This window comes from Lepidochelys kempii, chromosome 23 (assembly GCF_965140285.1).
Source record: "Lepidochelys kempii isolate rLepKem1 chromosome 23, rLepKem1.hap1, whole genome shotgun sequence".
Lineage (NCBI taxonomy): Eukaryota > Metazoa > Chordata > Testudines > Cheloniidae > Lepidochelys > Lepidochelys kempii.
The window spans coordinates 16,450,206-16,467,583 of NC_136402.1; the positions used below are offsets into that span (position 1 = coordinate 16,450,206).

Here is a 17,378-nt window from a genome sequence, read left to right on the forward strand (position 1 = left end):
CCCTAGGCAGTTCTTAAGTCTCTAGGGGATGGGATAAGGGTGTACGATCCCTGCAGAGCCCTAGAGGGCAGGTGTGTGCAGGGGGCTGGACACAGAGAATGGCCGACACCCTGTTTCCTGGCCACGGATGGCCTGGGCCCTTCCCCCCTGCGAGGTGAGAGCTGAAGGGCTGGAGAACAAAGGGGTCAGGTGCCCTCCTGGCCCGGGAAAGGGACAAAGCCCAGAGGAGGAGGGGGTTGGGGGGCTGGAGGGAGTTTCAGTTTGGGGCTGGGGATGAGGAGTGAAGTGCAGACGTGGTTGTCGGGCTCCCTGCCCCCCAAAATGGACCCGGCTGAGGGGTCCTGTTCTCTGCACCTACAAGCTCTGTGTTCGACCATGTCCCTGTCGTCTAATAAACCTCTGTGTTACTGGCTGGCTGAGAGTCACGTCTGACTGCGGAGTTGGGGGGCAGGACCCTCTGGCCCCCCCAGGACCCCGCCTGAGCGGACTCGCTGTGGGAAGCGCACAGAGGGGCAGGGGAGGCTGGAGGCTCGGGGGTCACCCCAGGAAGGTGGAGCCGGGGGAGCTGTGTGTCCTGCAGACAGGCTGCTCCCAGAGAGGAGACTCCCCCAGAGTCCTGCCTGGCTTCGTAGGGGGCAGTTCCAGAGCATCGCCCGGGGACTCATGACACCCACCCCGTTGTTAACAGTTGGGACCCCCTGCTGCAGGACACAGCCCGGCCAGAGTTGGGATTGCAGGGGTGTGGGGCAGTTTGGGGGCTAATTACTCTCCTCCACACACGCCCCAGAGAAGGGGCGGGGCAGTTAACAGGGCTGGATGGGTCCATGGGTCTGATTCTGCCCCAGGGGTGTGGGAGGGGCAGGTACCAGATCAGGGAGCCCTTGAATATCCCCATCCCTGCCACAAGATGGTGCCAAACCCCCAGGAATCCTCCCAGCCCCCCTCCGTCCTGAGCCTGGGGCATGTGGGGGGCCAAACCACCGCCCTCCCCCAGGGGAGCAAAGAAGGGTCAGTCAGGAGGTGTACCTCCCTCAGCTGGGGGGGTGGGCGAGCTGTGGGTCGGGAGTGAGGGGCACCCGTGCAGGGCTGTGGGGTGCACTTTGATGGCTGGCCGTGGGACCCATGGGAATCACAGGGCTCCCGGACTCCTGTGGGGTGGGTGCCCCACATGTGGATCCCGAGGGTCATTTCTCTGGGGGTCTCCCCCCCCCCATGCCAGCAAACAGGCCGTGACCCCAATGAACGACGCGGAGACTCTGGGTTTGTTTCCTTTGGGTCTTTTCCAGGTACAAGGAACCGTCGCGAGGGTCGCGTGGGGGGGGTGCAGGGAATAAGTTAATTCGGGGGGGGCGGAACGGGACGGAGTCGGATCAGAACCAGGGGGAGGGGGGAGTAATAAATATGGGAAGAAACAGTGAACAAAGACACAAAAGGCAGAAACCCCCCCGGAGGCCACCTTGCCCAGCCCCACACCTCAGCCTCTGAGCCTGGCCCCCAGCCACTGGGCTGACCCACAGCACCCAGCCCCACACCTCAGCCTCTGAGCCTGGCCCCCAGCCCCTGGGCTGACCCACGGCACCCAGCCCCACACCTCAGCCTCTGAGCCTGGCCCCCAGCCCCTGGGCTGACCCACGGCGCCCAGCCCCACATCTCAGCCTCTGAGCCTGGCCCCCAGCCCCTGGGCTGACCCACAGCACCCAGCCCCACACCTCAGCCTCTGAGCCTGGCCCCCAGCCCCTGGGCTGACCCACGGCGCCCAGCCCCACATCTCAGCCTCTGAGCCTGGCCCCCAGCCCCTGGGCTGACCACGGCGCCCACAGCCTCACACCTCAGCCTCTGAGCCTGGCCCCCAGCCCTTAGTATGACCCACGGTGCCCACAGCCCCACACCTCAGCCTCTGAGCCTGGCCCCAGCCTCTGGACTGACCCACGGTGCCCACAGCCCCCAGCCCCACAACTCAGCCTCTCAGCCTGGTCCCCAGCCCCTGGGCTGACCCACGGTGCCCAGCCCAGCAGCTGAGCCTCTGAGCTTGTCCCCCAGCCCCAGGGCTGACCCACAGCGCCCCCAGCCCACACCTCAGCCTCTGAGCGTGTCTCCCAGCCCCTGGACTGACCCATGGTGCCCACAGCCCCCAGCCCTACAACTCAGCCTCTGAGCCTGGTCCCCAGCCCCTGGGCTGACCCAGGGCACCCAGCCCCACACCTTAGCTCTGAGCTTGTCCCCCAGCCCCGGGGCTGACCCCCAGCGCCCCCAGCCCCACACCTCAGCCTCTGAGCGTGTCCCTCAGCCCCAGGGCTGACCCAGGGCGCCCAGCCCCACACCTCAGCCTCTGAGCTTGTCCCCCAGCCCCGGGGCTGACCCACAGCGCCCCCAGCCCCACACCCCAGCCCCGGGGCTGACCCACGGCACCCCCCAGCCCCCCAGCTCGACCTCTGAGCGTGTCCCCCAGCCCCGGGGCTGACCCACGGTGTCCATGGGGCCGGCCGGCGGCAGGCCTGAGTTAGTGTCGGAGGCGCTCCGGTTCCCAAGCAGAGCCCGGCGGGGCGGGTGCCGGGGGGGGGACGGGGGGGGCTCCGTCCCTCCAGCCGCGAGCGGGGGCCCCCCCCCAGCTACGTCCGCCCGGCGCGGTTCAGCAGGGTGCAGACGCAGGCCGTGTCGAGGCGGATCCACCGCCAGCCCACCCGCTTGTCCGCGTCGGCCGTCAGGGCCCGCACGTAGGACTGCTTGGCCTTGCACTCGGACAGCCAGTGGCGCCGGTCCACGCCCCGGCACCCGCCCGCCGTCCCACCCGCCGGCTTGCACTTGGTCTCGAAGAAATACTGCTTGAGCGGCCCGGTGAGCGTCGGCACCTCGGGGAGCACGGTCACCACCTGGCCCCGGACGTCCACGGCCGAGCGCTTGCCGGTCACCCAGATGCTGACGCTGTCGCACACCGAGAGCTCGCCCCGGCGGGCCGCCGGCCCCCCCTCGGCCCGCCGGGCCCGCCGCGTCCCGTTGGCCGGCCCCGCCCGCGCGCCCGGAGCCTCCTCCAGCAGCAGTAGCAGGGGGGGCCCGGCGGGGGGCTCGGCTGGCCAGGGCCACGCGGGGGGACGACAGCTCCCAGTCGCCCAGGGAAGGGGGCGGCGCGGCCCAGGGGACCCCGGCGTCCGGGCCGGCGGGGAAGGGGAGGCGGAGTGGGGCGGCGTGGAGGGCGCAAAGGAACCAGGTGACCATAGCCTGGAGCCGAAGGAGCATCACCGCGGGGACCTGGGGGAAAAGGGGGGGGGGGTTAGAGCTGGCAGGCCCTGCCCCTCCCCCATTCACCCTCCCACCCCCAGCACCGAGACACAGCCCTGGCCGCGGGTGGGGAGCGAGGAGCACCGGCAGGGCGGGGCCGGCGGGGGGCTGGGGGTCAGGAGTGAGGGGGCACCGGCAGGGCGGGGCCGGTGGGGGGCTGCGGGTGGGGAGCGAGGGGCACCGGCAGGGCGGGGCCGGTGGGGGGCTGCGGGTGGGGAGCGAGGGGCACCGGCAGGGCGGGGCCGGTGGGGGGCTGTGGGTCGGGAGCGAGGGGGCACCGGCAGGGCGGGGCAATCAGTGGGCTGCGGGTGGGGAGCGAGGAGCACCGGCAGGGCGGGGCCGGCGGGGGGCTGCGGGTGGGGAGTGAGGGGCACCGGCAGGGCGGGGCCGGCGGGGGGCTGCGGGTCGGGAGCGAGGGGCACCGGCAGGGCGGGGCCGGTGGGGGGCTGCGGGTCGGGAGTGAGGGGCACCGGCAGGGCGGGGCCGGTGGGGGGCTGTGGGTCGGGAGCGAGGGGCACCGGCAGGGCGGGGCAATCAGGGGGCTGCGGGTCGGGAGTGAGGGGCACCGGCAGGGCGGGGCAATCAGGGGGCTGCGGGTCGGGAGTGAGGGGCACCGGCAGGGCGGGGCATTCAGGGGGCTGCGGGTCGGGAGTGAGGGGCACCGGCAGGGCGGGGCCGGTGGGGGGGCTGTGGGGTCGGGAGCGAGGGGCACCTGGGTGTTACCTGCCGTATCAGCTTTTCCTGCAGCATGGGGGGGCCAGTTCCCTGCAGACCCAGCCCTGGGCTCGATTCATGACCCGCCTGCGCCTCGTCCTGACCCCCCCCGGTCGCTGGGCAATTCCTACCAGGTGCAGTGTCCCTTCGGTGCGATCCCAGCCCAGAGCCCCGCACCCCTGGGGGGCTCCCGGCCCCGCTGCTCCATGGCTCGCAGTGGGGAGGCTCAGGGGCAGCGCAGGGCTGGTGCCCCCTCCCTGGGGGGCTCGATGCTCATGATGGAGGCATCTGGTTGGTGCGGGAGGAGAGACTCGGGGTAGGTTTGGGTCTCCGCAGCTGTGGAGTGGGGAGTCGCTCAAAAGACCTGAGGGGAAAGAGAAATAGATACGATTAATGTTAACTGGGAAGAGAACCCAGGAGTCCCGGCTCCCAGACCCCCTGCTCCAACCACTAGACCCCACTCCCCCATGCATGCCGATTTTAGGGAGGTGCTGAGGTCTAGAACATGGGGAGCCTAGAACCTCTATCCCGAGCTGTCGGGCCAATGTGATCTAGAACAGGTGCTGACACACTGCCGGGCCTAGAATTTGCCCCAGCCACGTGGATTTGCTCTAGGACGTGCCCCTGGTCAGACCCGGCTGTAGAAAGTGCCCCCCATTCTGCCCCAAGGCACACAGCAGGGAAAGAACCCGCATCACGGCCTGGGGGGTCACGAACAGCCCCAAATTCCTCCGGTGCCGAGAACCCAGACCTGAGAGTGCACTGGGGTCTGGAGCAGCCATCGAAGGGACAGTGTGATCTAGAACACGATGCCGGCCCTGGGCTCTGAAACCCACTGGGTCTAGCCCCTCGGTGGTTAAAAAGCTGACACCAGGCTCTGGAACCGGGATCTAGACCATGGCAACCCTCCCCCTTCCCAACGTGACCCTTTAGCGCCGAGCACCAGCTCTTTACGCCTCCCGGTTCTCGAGCGCGGAGCCCCTGGGTTCTAGGTCCCTCCAGCTCCCAGCCCCTGCGTCCCCCCAGTGACAGCTGCAGATTCCAGAACAGGCAGCAGCTGGCGGGAGGGGGCACGGGGTTGGGATCCAGATGCAGGGACATGGGGGAAGGGGGGAGGGGACGCAGCCCTGGGGGGGGCCTAATGCACTCGCCTTGGAAACCGAAACCTGAAAGGTTTCTGCTCCCAGCCCTTCCCCCACCTGCCCCTCTCCCACAGACAGCCTCCCGCATCCCTGCAATGAGCTGCCCATTCTCATCCCCCTGGGGGGTGGCAGGCTGGGATTGAGTGCTCAGAGCAGGGGGGGCTGGGAGCCAGGATGCCTGGGTTCTCTCCCCAGCTCTGCGAGGGGAGTGGGGTCTAGTGGTCAGAGCAGGGGGGGCTGGGAGCCAGGACGCCTGGGTTCTCTCCCCAGCTCTGGGAGGGGAGTGGGGTCTAGTGGTCAGAGCAGGGGGGGCTGGGAGCCAGGACGCCTGGGTTCTCTCCCTGGCTGTGGGGGGGGGGGGGGGGAGCTAACAGAATATAACCAGTTTTTAGAGAGATTAGATTCTGACCCTGAGGCTATTTGCATAAAGTGTTACCCACAATCCCCGGCGCTGTGACCTCCTGTGCGGGAACCACCCCCCCCCCGCACCCTCCCCCCGGCTGCTGAGCAGGTATGTGCAGCTTAGCCAGACGTGCGCCAACCTGCCGGGGCAGGGAACAGCCAGCACCGCAGTGCCCCCCACTCCCGACCCACAGCCCCCTGCCAGCCCGGCCCGGGCTCCCCCCAGCCCCAACGGTGCCCCCCCACTCCTGACCCGCAGCCCCCTGCCAGCCCGGCCCTGTCCCCCCCCAGCCCCGCCGGTGCCCCTCACTCCTGACCCGCAGCCCCCTGCCAGCCCGGCCCTGTCCCCCCCCAGCCCTGCCGGTGCCCCTCACTCCTGACCCACAGCCCCCTGCCAGCCCGGCCCGGGCTCCCCCCAGCCCCAACGGTGCCCCCCACTCCCGACCCGCAGCCCCCTGCCAGCCCGGCCCGGGCTCCCCCCAGCCCCAACAGTGCCCCCCACTCCCGACCCGCAGCCCCCTGCCAGCCCGGCCTGGGCTCCCCCCCAGCCCCAACGGTGCCCCCCACTCCTGACCCGCAGCCCCCTGCCAGCCCGGCCCGGGCTCCCCCCAGCCCCAACGGTGCCCCCCACTCCCGACCCACAGCCCCCTGCCAGCCCGGCCCGGGCTCCCCCCAGCCCCAACGGTGCCCCCCACTCCTGACCCGCAGCCCCCTGCCAGCCTGGCCCCGGGTTCCCCCCAGCCCCGCCGGTGCCCCTCACTCCTGACCCGCAGCCCCCTGCCAGCCCGGCCCTGTCCCCCCCCAGCCCTGCCGGTGCCCCTCACTCCTGATCTGCAGCCCCCTGCTGTGTTCCAACAGCAAAGGCCTTTCAAGGGGCAGGTTGGGGTCTCTCTGAGCTTATTTGGGTCTTGGGGTTTGGAGGACCCCCCTCCAGTCTGGATCCCCCCCTTTTCCCATCACTGGAGCACCACAGAGCTTCCACCTTGCCCAGGGAACAAGGACGTTCCCATCCCTGGCTCTGGGAGGGGAGTGGTGCCTAGTGGTTAGAGCAGGGGGGGCTGAGAGTTGGACTTCTTCTAATCCACTAGCCCCCCGGCTCTAACCACTAGCCCCCGCTCCTCTCCCCCTGCCAGGGAGAGAACCCAGGAGTCCTGTCTCCCAGCCTCCCCGGCTCTAACCGCTAGACCCCACTCCCCTCCCGCAGCTGGGAAGAGGACCCAGGCATCCGGCACCCCGCCGGCAGGCTGTGCTGGCCATGGGCAGCGCGGCTGGTACGTTCCCTGGCTCTTGGCTAATGGAATCCAGACCCCGCAGCATCTTCCCGGCTCCTTCATCGGCCCGGCTCCTTCGCGTTGCAAGCGGCTCCTGCCCCTAGGTGCACAGGTTTCCCCTGCCCTGGGAGCTCCCTGCCCCCGCCCCCTCCTCGTTCACAAGCAGCTCCCCCCCATCCACGGGGCATCCCCCAGCCCCCCAACCTCTGCAAAGAGCACATCTGCCAGTGCCCCTCACTCCTGACCCGCAGCCCCCTGCTAGCCCGGCCCAGAGCTCCCCCCAGCCCTGCTGGTGCCCCTCACTCCCGACCCGCAGCCCCCCTGCTAGCCCGGCCCTGGGCTCCCCAACCCTGCCGGTGCCCCGCACTCCCGACCCACAGCCCCCCTGCTAGCCCAGGCCCTGGGCTCCCCAACCCTGCTGGTGCCCCTCACTCCTGACCCACAGCCCCCCTGCTAGCCCAGGCCTGGGCTCCCCCCAGCCCTGCTGGTGCCCCTCACTCCTGACCCGCAGCCCCCTGCTAGCCCAGGCCTGGGCTCCCCCCAGCCCTGCTGGTGCCCCCCACTCCCGACCCGCAGCCCCCCTGCTAGCCCAGCCCTGGGCTCCCCCCAGGCCTGCCAGTGCCCCTCACTCCTGACCCACAGACCCCCCCCCCCATTCCACCCACCTGACGCTGTAAGGCCCCTGTGCAGACGGACGGACAGACGAGGGCCGGCCGGTCCCCACGCCGTTGATCCTTCCCCCACGCGCCTTCGGGTTTCAACATGAGAAGTTAATCAGCCGTCGCAGCGCGGGGCTGGAATTTGTGTTTCCGGGCTGCCAGGGAATGGCAGGCCTGGGGGGGGAGGGAGCGCGTGCGGGGGGGGGACCGCCAGCAGGGAGGGCGAGGGGCCGGGCGGGGAGCTGGGGAATGGGGGATGGAGCCAGGTAGACAGGCAGCCTGCAGCCAGAGAGGGGGATGGTGGAGATCTGCGGGGGGGGGGGAGCAAGGAGAGACCCCCCCTTTTCCCCGCATGCCCCTCACCTGATCCAGGTCTGGCTTCAATTACGTGCACGCATCCCCCCCACCCTCTCTCCCAGCCACCTAGACACGTGTGTGGGGAGGTAACCGGCTCCTTTGTGTGTGAGCCCAGCCCTAGGCCGGGTGTGTGTGTGTGTGTCTGTAAGGGGCAGATCCCAATATCAGCCACCCCCCCCCAGGGGCAATCCAGAGTCACACACACACACCCCCCGCCGTCTGCCATGAGGGCAGGGCCGGTTTCTGATCTCAATTCCCCGCAGGGTCAATCCGGAGTCACTCCTGTTCACAGTGGGGTCAGGGCAGGGTTCTGATCTCAGCTCCATCCGGGGTCAATCTGGAGTCACTCCTGTTCACATTGGGGTCAGGGCTGGGTTCTGATCTCAGCTTCATCCGAGGTCAATCCAGAGTCACCCCAGGCTGCAATGGGAGCGAGGGTGAGCTCTGATCTCAGCCCCCCCACCCCCTGGGTGTCATCCCCCAGCCGGGCTGTGGCCCAGCCCCAAATCCCAAGCCCTGTTTCGCGCTGAGCCAGACTCCCCCTGCACGGTGCTGGAGCCGGATACACTCAGGTCCCTGGCAAGGCTGATCCACGACCCGCAGCCCAGCAGGCCCAGCCAGCGGCAGGTGGGTGCAGAGGAGGGGAGGGGGAGATACAAAGACTTCAGATTAGCTCAGGTTGCAAAAATGCAGTCGGGAAAAGGAAGGAATCTGGCTTATCCCCCCCCCACAACAGCCAGGCTCCCCCCACACCCTGGGGCTGGATGGGAGCCGGTGCCCCCTAGAGGGAACAAGCCCCATGCCCCATTCTCCCCCCCCCGCACCCCGCCCCAGCCCTCAACAAAGCAGCCACCTGCTTTCAGTCCCAGCCACCTGCCTGGAGGCCCCAACCCTGCCCAGGCCCCCGCTTGTCACTTCCCTTTTGTGCTCTGAACACCGGCCCTTGTTCCTGCGGTCAGGAGCCGGGAGACACTAAGCAGGATAAAAACCCTCTTTGCAGACAATGCAGCGCCAAGCCGGGATGAAGCGGAGGCGGGGAGGAGGGCCGGGATCGTCAGCGGTTCAAAAAAGTCAACCTAGGAAACTCAGTGCAAGCAAAAACCTGGTTCAAAGAACCTCAGAGCACCCGGCAACTGGGATATGCCGGTGCGATGTTTGCAAAGACCCACCGAGGCCACGGTACCAGCGTCTGTCGTTGGAAAAAGCCCTGGGAAATTCCACTCCAAAGACTCTGTTGAACCGACCGTCCGAGCGCTCGGAGATGCGGAGAGGTTGCAAATGAATGAGACCGCCACGTCACGGCAACGACGCGCCTTCTGCGAGCGGTGTGTTTATCTCCCCCCGCCAATTGAAAAACCGAGGAAATCACCGGCCCAAAAACTTCGTTAGAAAAAAAAGCCACGCTTACAAAACACTCGGCAGGCTGAGAGTTAGAAGTGGCAGATTAACTCCCCATCCGTTTTCTGTGCTGTGCTGGTGTTTGGCTGGTAGTTCCCTTTTGGCTGTCATTTTTACTTCCGCAACCCTAGACACCGGCGTACGAAAATGTGTTTAAAAGACCGTTGGCGTAGGAAAGTGACAGCAGAAGTGAAGGGGACTCCCAGCGGCTGGATGGTTTCTATTCGTTTTTCCCCATCCACTTTTCATTTAAAAAAACAACAAACCTAGGAAATCCCGAGGCCAAAACATTGTGAAAGGAACCTCAGAGCTGCAAAGTGAAGTCAGGAAAACGGCAGAGTAGCTCACTGGTGGCAGAACTGGCCTGCTCTGCTCCTGTCTGACCAGGTTTTTATTTACTTGCTTGGTTTCTTTGTTTTTTAGTCTTTTTTCCCCTCTTTTCTTAAAAAAAAACAAACCCAAACCCATAGGAAGTTCCCTGCCAAACACTTTGTTATAAGGAGATTTAGGCTGCAAAGCAACAAGATGCCGGGAAATGCCAGTGTGGAGGGGGCAGATTAATTCCCAGTCTCTTTGGCACGGTCTAGGCTGGCCTCACCTCGCTGTGTTTCTCCCCATGTGCGTTTCGCCCTCTCCCTGTGTGGCAGGGCGGGGGGAGCTGTGCATTTCAATGCAGGGGGGCGGGGGGGTGAGTGCTTCTCTTGTGGAAGGGGTTGTGTGGGTGGGGGGATGGGATGTGAACGCAGCAGGACGTGTTCTGTTGGTGGGTGCGGTGGGATGTCTAGGTATATTTGTGTGTGTCCCTATTGTGGGTTGGATCGGCTGGGGCGTGTGTGAGCTGTTGGGGTGTAGGGGCGCTGGTGTTGTTGTAGTGTGTTCAATTGGGGGGGGACCCTGAGAACCCCTCAATGGCAGTTGTTCTGTAACAGGACCTCCTGTCCGAGGCCTGACAAACTCACCGCACTTAACGCCCTACTTCAAGAGGTTGTGGGAAAACCCTTTTGCAGCCAGGAGCCGACCAAAGGGGCCACCCGGGTCGCTGCAGGCAGGAGGCAAGCGAGACACGTCTCTCTGGGAATCCAGCCTCGCTGGGCAGCCCTGTGTCCATGCTGGGGGCGGTGGGGATGGTACATCCTACTCAGACCCCCCCGAGCCAGGACCTACTGCTGTTGCCAGCCTGCGTGCCGGCCCCCGACGTTACCACGCGTCCGCCCTGCCTGTCCAAAGGTGGCCTGGCTCCTGGCCCCCATCCTCCAGCTCCGCAGAGACACGTCCCGCCAGCGGCCGACCCCTAGGAGAGACGGTGAAATCCACGGCCTTGTCCAGCCGGGAGGGGGATGTCCCCAAAGAGCCGAGGCGCCACTGGCCACGAATCAGGGGCCGGGGTGGTGCCAGACTGGCTCCCCCCCCTCCCAGATTATATTCCCCCAAAGGCCTCGTTTGCTCCCCAGCGGCAGGACGGGACAGTACACCTGCCTTTGGGAAAGGGCTCCTGGCCTGCTCCGGCTGGCTGTTCGGGGACGTCGTTCGGCCAGCACCCCGGCCAATTCGGTCTCTGCGAAGCATGGTCGGATTTTGGTTTCTGGGTAACCCTCTGGCGTCACCGTGACCAGTTCGTCTGACTGCCCCACAGCCCTGCCCCGAACCCCTCCCCGTCCCCGGGCACCCCCTCGCAGCGCCCCCTCGCCGCCCCCCAGGGCCTGTGCTGGGATTCGTGTGGATTATTTCGTAGCCCTCTGGGGATGATGTTTTGACAGATTCACAGTGAGGCATCTCCCCCGTACACACATGTTAAACCACCTGCAGGAGTTGGGGGTAGGGGGTAGACTGGGCCGGGAGGAGCAGGGGTCTGCGGGTCGGGAGTCAGGGGCACCGGCAGGGCTGGGGGGCGGGTCAGGGCTGGGCTAGCAGGGGCTGTGGGTCGGGAGTGAGGGGCACCGGCAGGGCTGGGGGGCGGGTCAGGGCTGGGCTAGCAGGGGCTGTGGGTCGGGAGTGAGGGGCACCGGCAGGGCTGGGGGGGGGGTCAGGGCTTGGCTAGCAGGGGCTGTGGGTCGGGAGTGAGGGGCACCGGCAGAGCTGGGGGGAGCCCAGGGCCGGGCTGGCAGGGGGCTGCGGGTCGGGAGTGAGGGGCACCGGCAGGGCTGGGGGGGGACAGGGCTGGGCTGGCAGGGGGCTGCGGGTCGGGAGTGAGGGGCACCGGCAGGGCTGGGGGGGGACAGGGCTAGGCTGGCAGGGGGCTGCGGGTCGGGAGTGAGGGGCACCGGCAGGGCTGGGGGGGGTCAGGGCCGGGCTGGCAGGGGCTGCGGGTCGGGAGTGAGGGGCACCAGTTAAGGACCCAGACCCTCCTAGGGAATCCAGGGAGGCGGTTTCCATGGCGCCCCAGGGAGCCCCCCCCCTCGTTACCATGACGAATGAGGTCAGTTTCCTTCCCCATCCAGGGCGGAAACAGCCCCTGGGACCTGAGTTTCCTCCCTGCAGGGCCCCATCCCCCCACCCCAGCTGGGGGCTCTGACCTCTGACCTCCAAACCCAGAGCACTGTGTAAGCAGAGGTGGCCGAGGGATCCCGGCACCCCACGGGGTCTCCCCAACCCCCAGAGGGGCTGAGTCCCAGCCGGGCGAAGGGTCCCCATTACACAGCTTCCCTGCAGCAGTGCCCCCAGCAGGGGGTGCTCTCCCCCGGCAGGAAGGGATTCGAGCACTAGGGGGTGTGGGGCTGTGGGGAGCAGGGCAGGGGAGTCGAGGGGGGCTGGGGTTCAGGGGGCAGGGTGGGGGTCATTGGGGGCTTTGGGCTGCAGGGAGTGGGGCGGGGGGCTCAGCGGGGGGCGCTGGGCTGCGGGGAGCAGGACGGGGCTCAGCGGGGGGCACTTGGGTGTGGGGAGCGGGACGGGGGGCTCAGCGGGGGGCGCTGGGCTGCGGGGAGCGGGGCGGGGGCCTCAGCGGGGGGCGCTGGGCTGCGGGGAGTGGCTCCGGAGGGGGCTGTGAGAGGGAATCCCCAGCGGCTGGAGGGGTGCAGGGTCTCAGACACACGGTTCTGATCCCAGCAGGCTGAGGAACCCCGACATGGTACCTCCCAGCCAGATGTGCTTCCCCCCTTCCCCACTCACCTCCGGGGCTGCCCAGATGTTCTGCAGATGCTGTGAGAAACCTCCGGCTTCCAAACCTGCTCATTGCCTCAGGGCCTCCCTCCCCCTCCCCCACCAACCCCACAGCCACTAGGGACTCGGGGAGGGGAGTGGGGAGTAATGGGTTACAGCGGCGGGGAGGGGGCAGGAGGCTGATCTGGATTTGAGTAACCCCCAGACCCCCACCCAGATCCACTTATCCAGGGGACCAGTGATGGGCCCCACCTGCCGTGGGTCACGGCTTTCACCGCTGCCATCCCCTGGTCTGGGGCAGGAGGAGGGAAGGGTGGGCACTGCTGTGGGGAAGCTTGCAGCACTGAGCCCCCTGACTGAACAGTGCTGGGACCCCCGGGGTTCTGGGTCCTGGTTCCTTCCCTGCCCCAGCTCAGCTGGTTACTCCCCCCCTGCCCCCCCAAGTAATGACCCCCGCCAGGCAGACCAGGAACGGCAGGGTTGGGGGGGGCAATGTCGGGTCTTTATGGCCGGAAATCACATTCTGGCCAGTAAAAGCACCAGACGCAGGAATAGGGTAGGGGGAGTGGCAGCTGGGGGGACCTGGCAGCCAGGACTCCTGGGTTCTCTCCCTGGCTCTGGGAGGGGAGGGGGGTCTGGTGGTTAGGGAGGGTGAGGGGGGTGCCCCCAGCTGTGGGGGGGGCCACCACAGGAACTGAAACAGGCACAGCAGTAAATTAGCCCAGATGAGGACTGGAGCGATCAACACCCATTACCTAGCGATCCCCATGCGCCCCCCTCCCCCCACCCCATCCAGTTACCCCCCTCCCCCCCTCCCCTCACATGCCCATCTATCTATCCCCATCTATCCCCCTCTTGCTCTCTATCTTGGGGGGCAGATCTCGGCTGACGTGCCCATGGGGCACCGAGGCCGGCGGGTTAGGATGGGGGGGCCCAGCCGGGTGGGGGCTCGTGCTGCCTGGATCTGCCATGGCCATTGGCGGGGCCTCACGCCCTCCTGTCCTGCTTGGCCTGCCTCTCTCCCTGTCCGTCTGTGTGTGCCTGCCTCTGGCCACTCCCTGCCCCCCCCTTAATCTCCCCACCCCCCACCTGTGCCGGGCCGGGGCACAAACTGGCACCTGCATCTGCCCCATGGCGCGACCCACCGTTCTCCCCGTGCCCCCCGCCAGGCCACGCTGCTGTGCCTTTAAATACCCCCCTCCCGCTGGCCTCCGGCATCCCGGCTATTTCGCCAGCCTAAATTTAAACCCTGCCACCTCAGCAGGACAGACGGAGGGACCCCCCGCCCAGCAAAGAGCAGGGAAGGAATCAGTTACCCCGGATGCCCTCAGCTCCCCTCCCCGCCCCGGCACCAGGCCAGGCTGCAATGAACTCCTGGGGTCCCTTCATCGCGGCTTGGCCAATTTACCCCAGCAGGGGGGGAGTGCGGGGGGCAGCTCCGGGGCTGCGTGGGGGCGTCCCTCCCGGGTTACACCAGCCACAGAGATGGAGACTGGGGGACATGGAGCGTTGCCCCATCACGGCCATTCCCATCCCCGCCACCCGGTCCGAGTCTTGCAGCCATGCATCGGGCTTACTCCTGATTTCCACCCCTACCCCAGACTGGGGCAGGCCGCGGGAGTGGGTCTGGTTCCCCTGCTTGGTTTCTGTTCAGGCCGTGGGGCGGGCAGGGGGCAGAGCAGTGAGACACCAGATGCTCCCATCTCTCCTTGGCAATAAATAACGGGGCAGGTGAGTTTATTGGAGATCAGGGCAGGCCGGTGTCTTTTCACACCGAGATACAGGATAGTTGGGGGGTGAGGGGAGAGGGTCTAGGGGAAGCGGGGCATGTGGAAGGAAGGCTCATGACGGGGGAGCAGCATGAAGTCCAGAGGCGGCCGGGGGAGAATCCGGCCCCGTGAAATCCAGAGCCACGCGAGGAGAGGCAGAAACTCTGGATCCAGCTCCTCTCCCCGTCCCTGTCCCCAGCTCTTCAGGGCCCAGCACGAGTCCCCATGGGGTCGGGAAGTCACTGCACAGTTCTGTGCCTCAGTTTCCCCATCAGTAAAGTGTGGAAGATAAGCCTTCTCCTTCGTCCTCTCAGACCATGAGTTCTTTGGGCCAGTGGCTGCCTCTCGCTATTGGTCTGGGCAGCGCCCGGTGCGATCGGGCCCTGATCTCGGTCGGGGTCTGTGCAGCACCGGGCCCCATGGGGCCCTGATCTCGGCCACAACTCTCTTCCAAGAAATAATCTGCAATTAAAAAGAAATAAAGCCCAAAGCTCAGGAGCCGATGTGCAAAGTCCTGCAGGCACTGAGGGCGTCGGGGGGAGACCTTTCTGTGCAAAGCCCCCGCGTCTGGAGAAGACCCGATCGGCCGGGCTGCAGGCCCCTGCATCTGGAGCCCCTTTTAAGAAGCGGCCGTTCCTTGCAAAGCACCTGGGAAGCTGAGACCCAGAGCAACCACTGGGACTGTGCATCCTGCGGTCCAGAGTCCAGCCTCCAAGCTGGCGTCCGCTTTAACTGTCCCGAGCTGAACGGGCCGAGAACTCAGTTGCTCCTGGTGGGGCAGCAGTTCCCGGGACTTTTGGGGCTGGGCAGGGAGCGCTGGCTGGGGTCCCTCCGGAGTAGCCACTCGGAGCGAGGCCCAGGTGGGGTGGCCTGTGTCCCTCCAGGAAGGGGGCACCACTGTGGCTGCCCTGGGCGCATTGCGGGTCCGGGTTGCATGGTCCACGTTGCTTTTGGGGTGGCCCCACTCGCACAAGTGGCCCGTGGCCACGAACACCTCCCGCCTGGGCACCGCTGTGTGAGATGTGCCGCTCGCCAAGATGATACGCCAGAGGGACGCGCAGCCCAGCCGTGACACCACGGGGGAGCGCACGGTCACACAATGCTTAGAGCAGTAACTACTCACGGGCACAAGTGCACTGTCGTTCCCACACGTTTACACCGTAATTGTGCTGTGGCTACACCTCCCACCCACCCCTTGCACACACACCCTGACAGGCCTTTCTCCTCACATTTACACTCCAGCTCATGCCTGTTCCTGGTGCCCCTGTCCTCTCCGACCCAGCATTTAAGACCATTGAAACAAAAATTAAGACAACGAATGAGGGAAGTGGCCTGTAGCCAGGAGGACAACGGGGAGGGGGGGACGGAGAGTTCTCTCTCTCCATCTCATGGCCCTCTTCTCCTATTCTACGCGCCCTCCAGCTCACTGGGCGTTGCTGTGTGTGGCGAACACCAATGTTTAAGACTTGGGACTCCCCTGAGCTTCCCTTTCCCCACCTCAGCTTGCCCGTTAGCTTGGGACAAGCTGGAGGTCTGTGATTCTGGGGGCATGGCAAGCCGGGGACGTCTGGGTGGCCCCCGAACTCCTGGGGGATGCAACTATGCTCTGCGAGGGGTAGGAGAGATGTCAGCTTTGCGGGATTTGGGGGGGAAATGTTCGATTGGGAGGGGTTTGGAGTGGGTTGGAAAAGGACCAGAAGAGGACTGAGCTGGGTTGGGGGACTGAGTAGAACAGAGTTGCATTGGGGCTTTGGAGGGGAGTGGACTGCGTTGTGTCTGGTTGGGAACTGACTGGATTGAGTTTGGAGGGTATTGAGTTACACAGAGTTGGAGGGACTGGACTGCGTTGGGAATGGGCTGGGTTGAGGTGGGAAGGGATTGAGCTGCGTAGGGATTGGGGGACTGGACTGGGTTGGATCGGGTTGGGAACAGGTTGGATTGAGTTGGGAAAGGATTGAGTTGTGTAGGGTTAGGGGGACTGGACTGCGATGGGTTGGGTTGGGTTGGGAACGTTCTGGGTGGAGTTGGGAGGGGACTGAGTTGCATAGGATTGGGGGGACTAGACTGCGTTGGGTTGGGTTGGGAATGGGCTGGGTTGGTTTGGGAGGGGATTGAGCTGCATAGGGTTGGGGGGACTGGACTGGGTTGGGTTGGGAATGGACTGGATTGAGTTGGGAGGGGATTGCATTGTGTAGAGTTGCGGGGACTGGACTGGGTTGGGTTGGGTTGGGAATGGGCTGGGTTGAGTTAGGAGGGGATTGAGTTGTGTAGGGTTGGGGGAACTGGACACCGTTGGGTTGGCAGTGGGCTGGTTTGGGTTGGGAAGGGATTGAGCTGCGTAGCGTTGGGGGGACTGGAGGCTCCTGGATTGCACTGGGTTGGGGACAAGCTGAGTGACCCACTGACTGAGTTGAGTCGAGGTTGAGTTGGGGCACCGGCATGGAGCTCACCCTTATGGAAGCTGTGAGCCAAGGTTTTTTCTCCTTGCTTGGCCCGTTTTGCGGCAGGGCTGACACCTTTGAGCCCAGCTTCCCAGGCAAACGTCCCCAGGGTGGAGGCGGGAAGGAGACACGCTTGGGAGAAGCAACCGTTCCAGCCCCAGCTTTGAATCTGCCACCATGGGAGTGGCTGGGTGGGCTGGGCATGTCCCTAGTTGAGGTGTGGAGCTGACGGGAAGGATGGCTCCCAAGGTGGGACACTGGGGCGGAAGGATCCCATTTAATGGGAGACAACCCCAGTCCAGCACATTAAACGTAGTCACCATCTCCCCGGGGCTCTGACCGCCTCCCTGGCCCCTGCCCCGGCCCTCCACCTCTCTAATGGCTGGGATTGTATTGCCCTGCAAAGCTCGCTCAGATGCCTTGGCAAAACGCCTTCCCGTATTTATCCCCACGCTTGCTATTTGGGGCTCGGTTGCGTGGGGTATGTTCCAGGGCGCTCTCCAGCAGATGTAACCCGAGAACATGCTGAGGTGAGCTCAGCAAGTGCCCCGGGGCCAGCTGCTCTCAGTCACGGAGTGGGAGATGGGACTGGGGCGGGGGAGGTGTCGGTACCGGGCCGACTGCATCCAGAGCTTTCTGGCTGGGCGAGGGGGGCAATATCCGTGCCCCGCCATGCCAGGTTCCAGTTTACCCTGCGTGCCAGAAGACACTCCCCCCACCCCCTTGCCCCACTCTGGTTAGAGACAGAGTGGCCAAAACTAGGACCCAATCTCTTCTCCCGCCGCCCAAGAGAGGCACCGAGGAGGGGAGGGGCGGCAGGTCGGAAGTTGGGTGGGGAGAGGCGCTAGAAGGG

General features: G+C 65.9%; 1 protein-coding gene across 1 annotated transcript; it reads right to left on the reverse strand.

Annotated features, from left to right (window-relative positions):
* Positions 1-2,436: 2,436 nt before the first annotated feature.
* Positions 2,437-7,626, reverse strand: NTF4 (neurotrophin 4). The gene is given in 4 exon segments (XM_078849955.1): positions 2,437-3,065; positions 3,067-3,246; positions 4,000-4,354; positions 7,471-7,626. Coding segments are annotated over 3 exon segments (663 nt in total). The 5' UTR covers positions 4,027-4,354; positions 7,471-7,626; the 3' UTR covers positions 2,437-2,609.
* Positions 7,627-17,378: the final 9,752 nt, after the last annotated feature.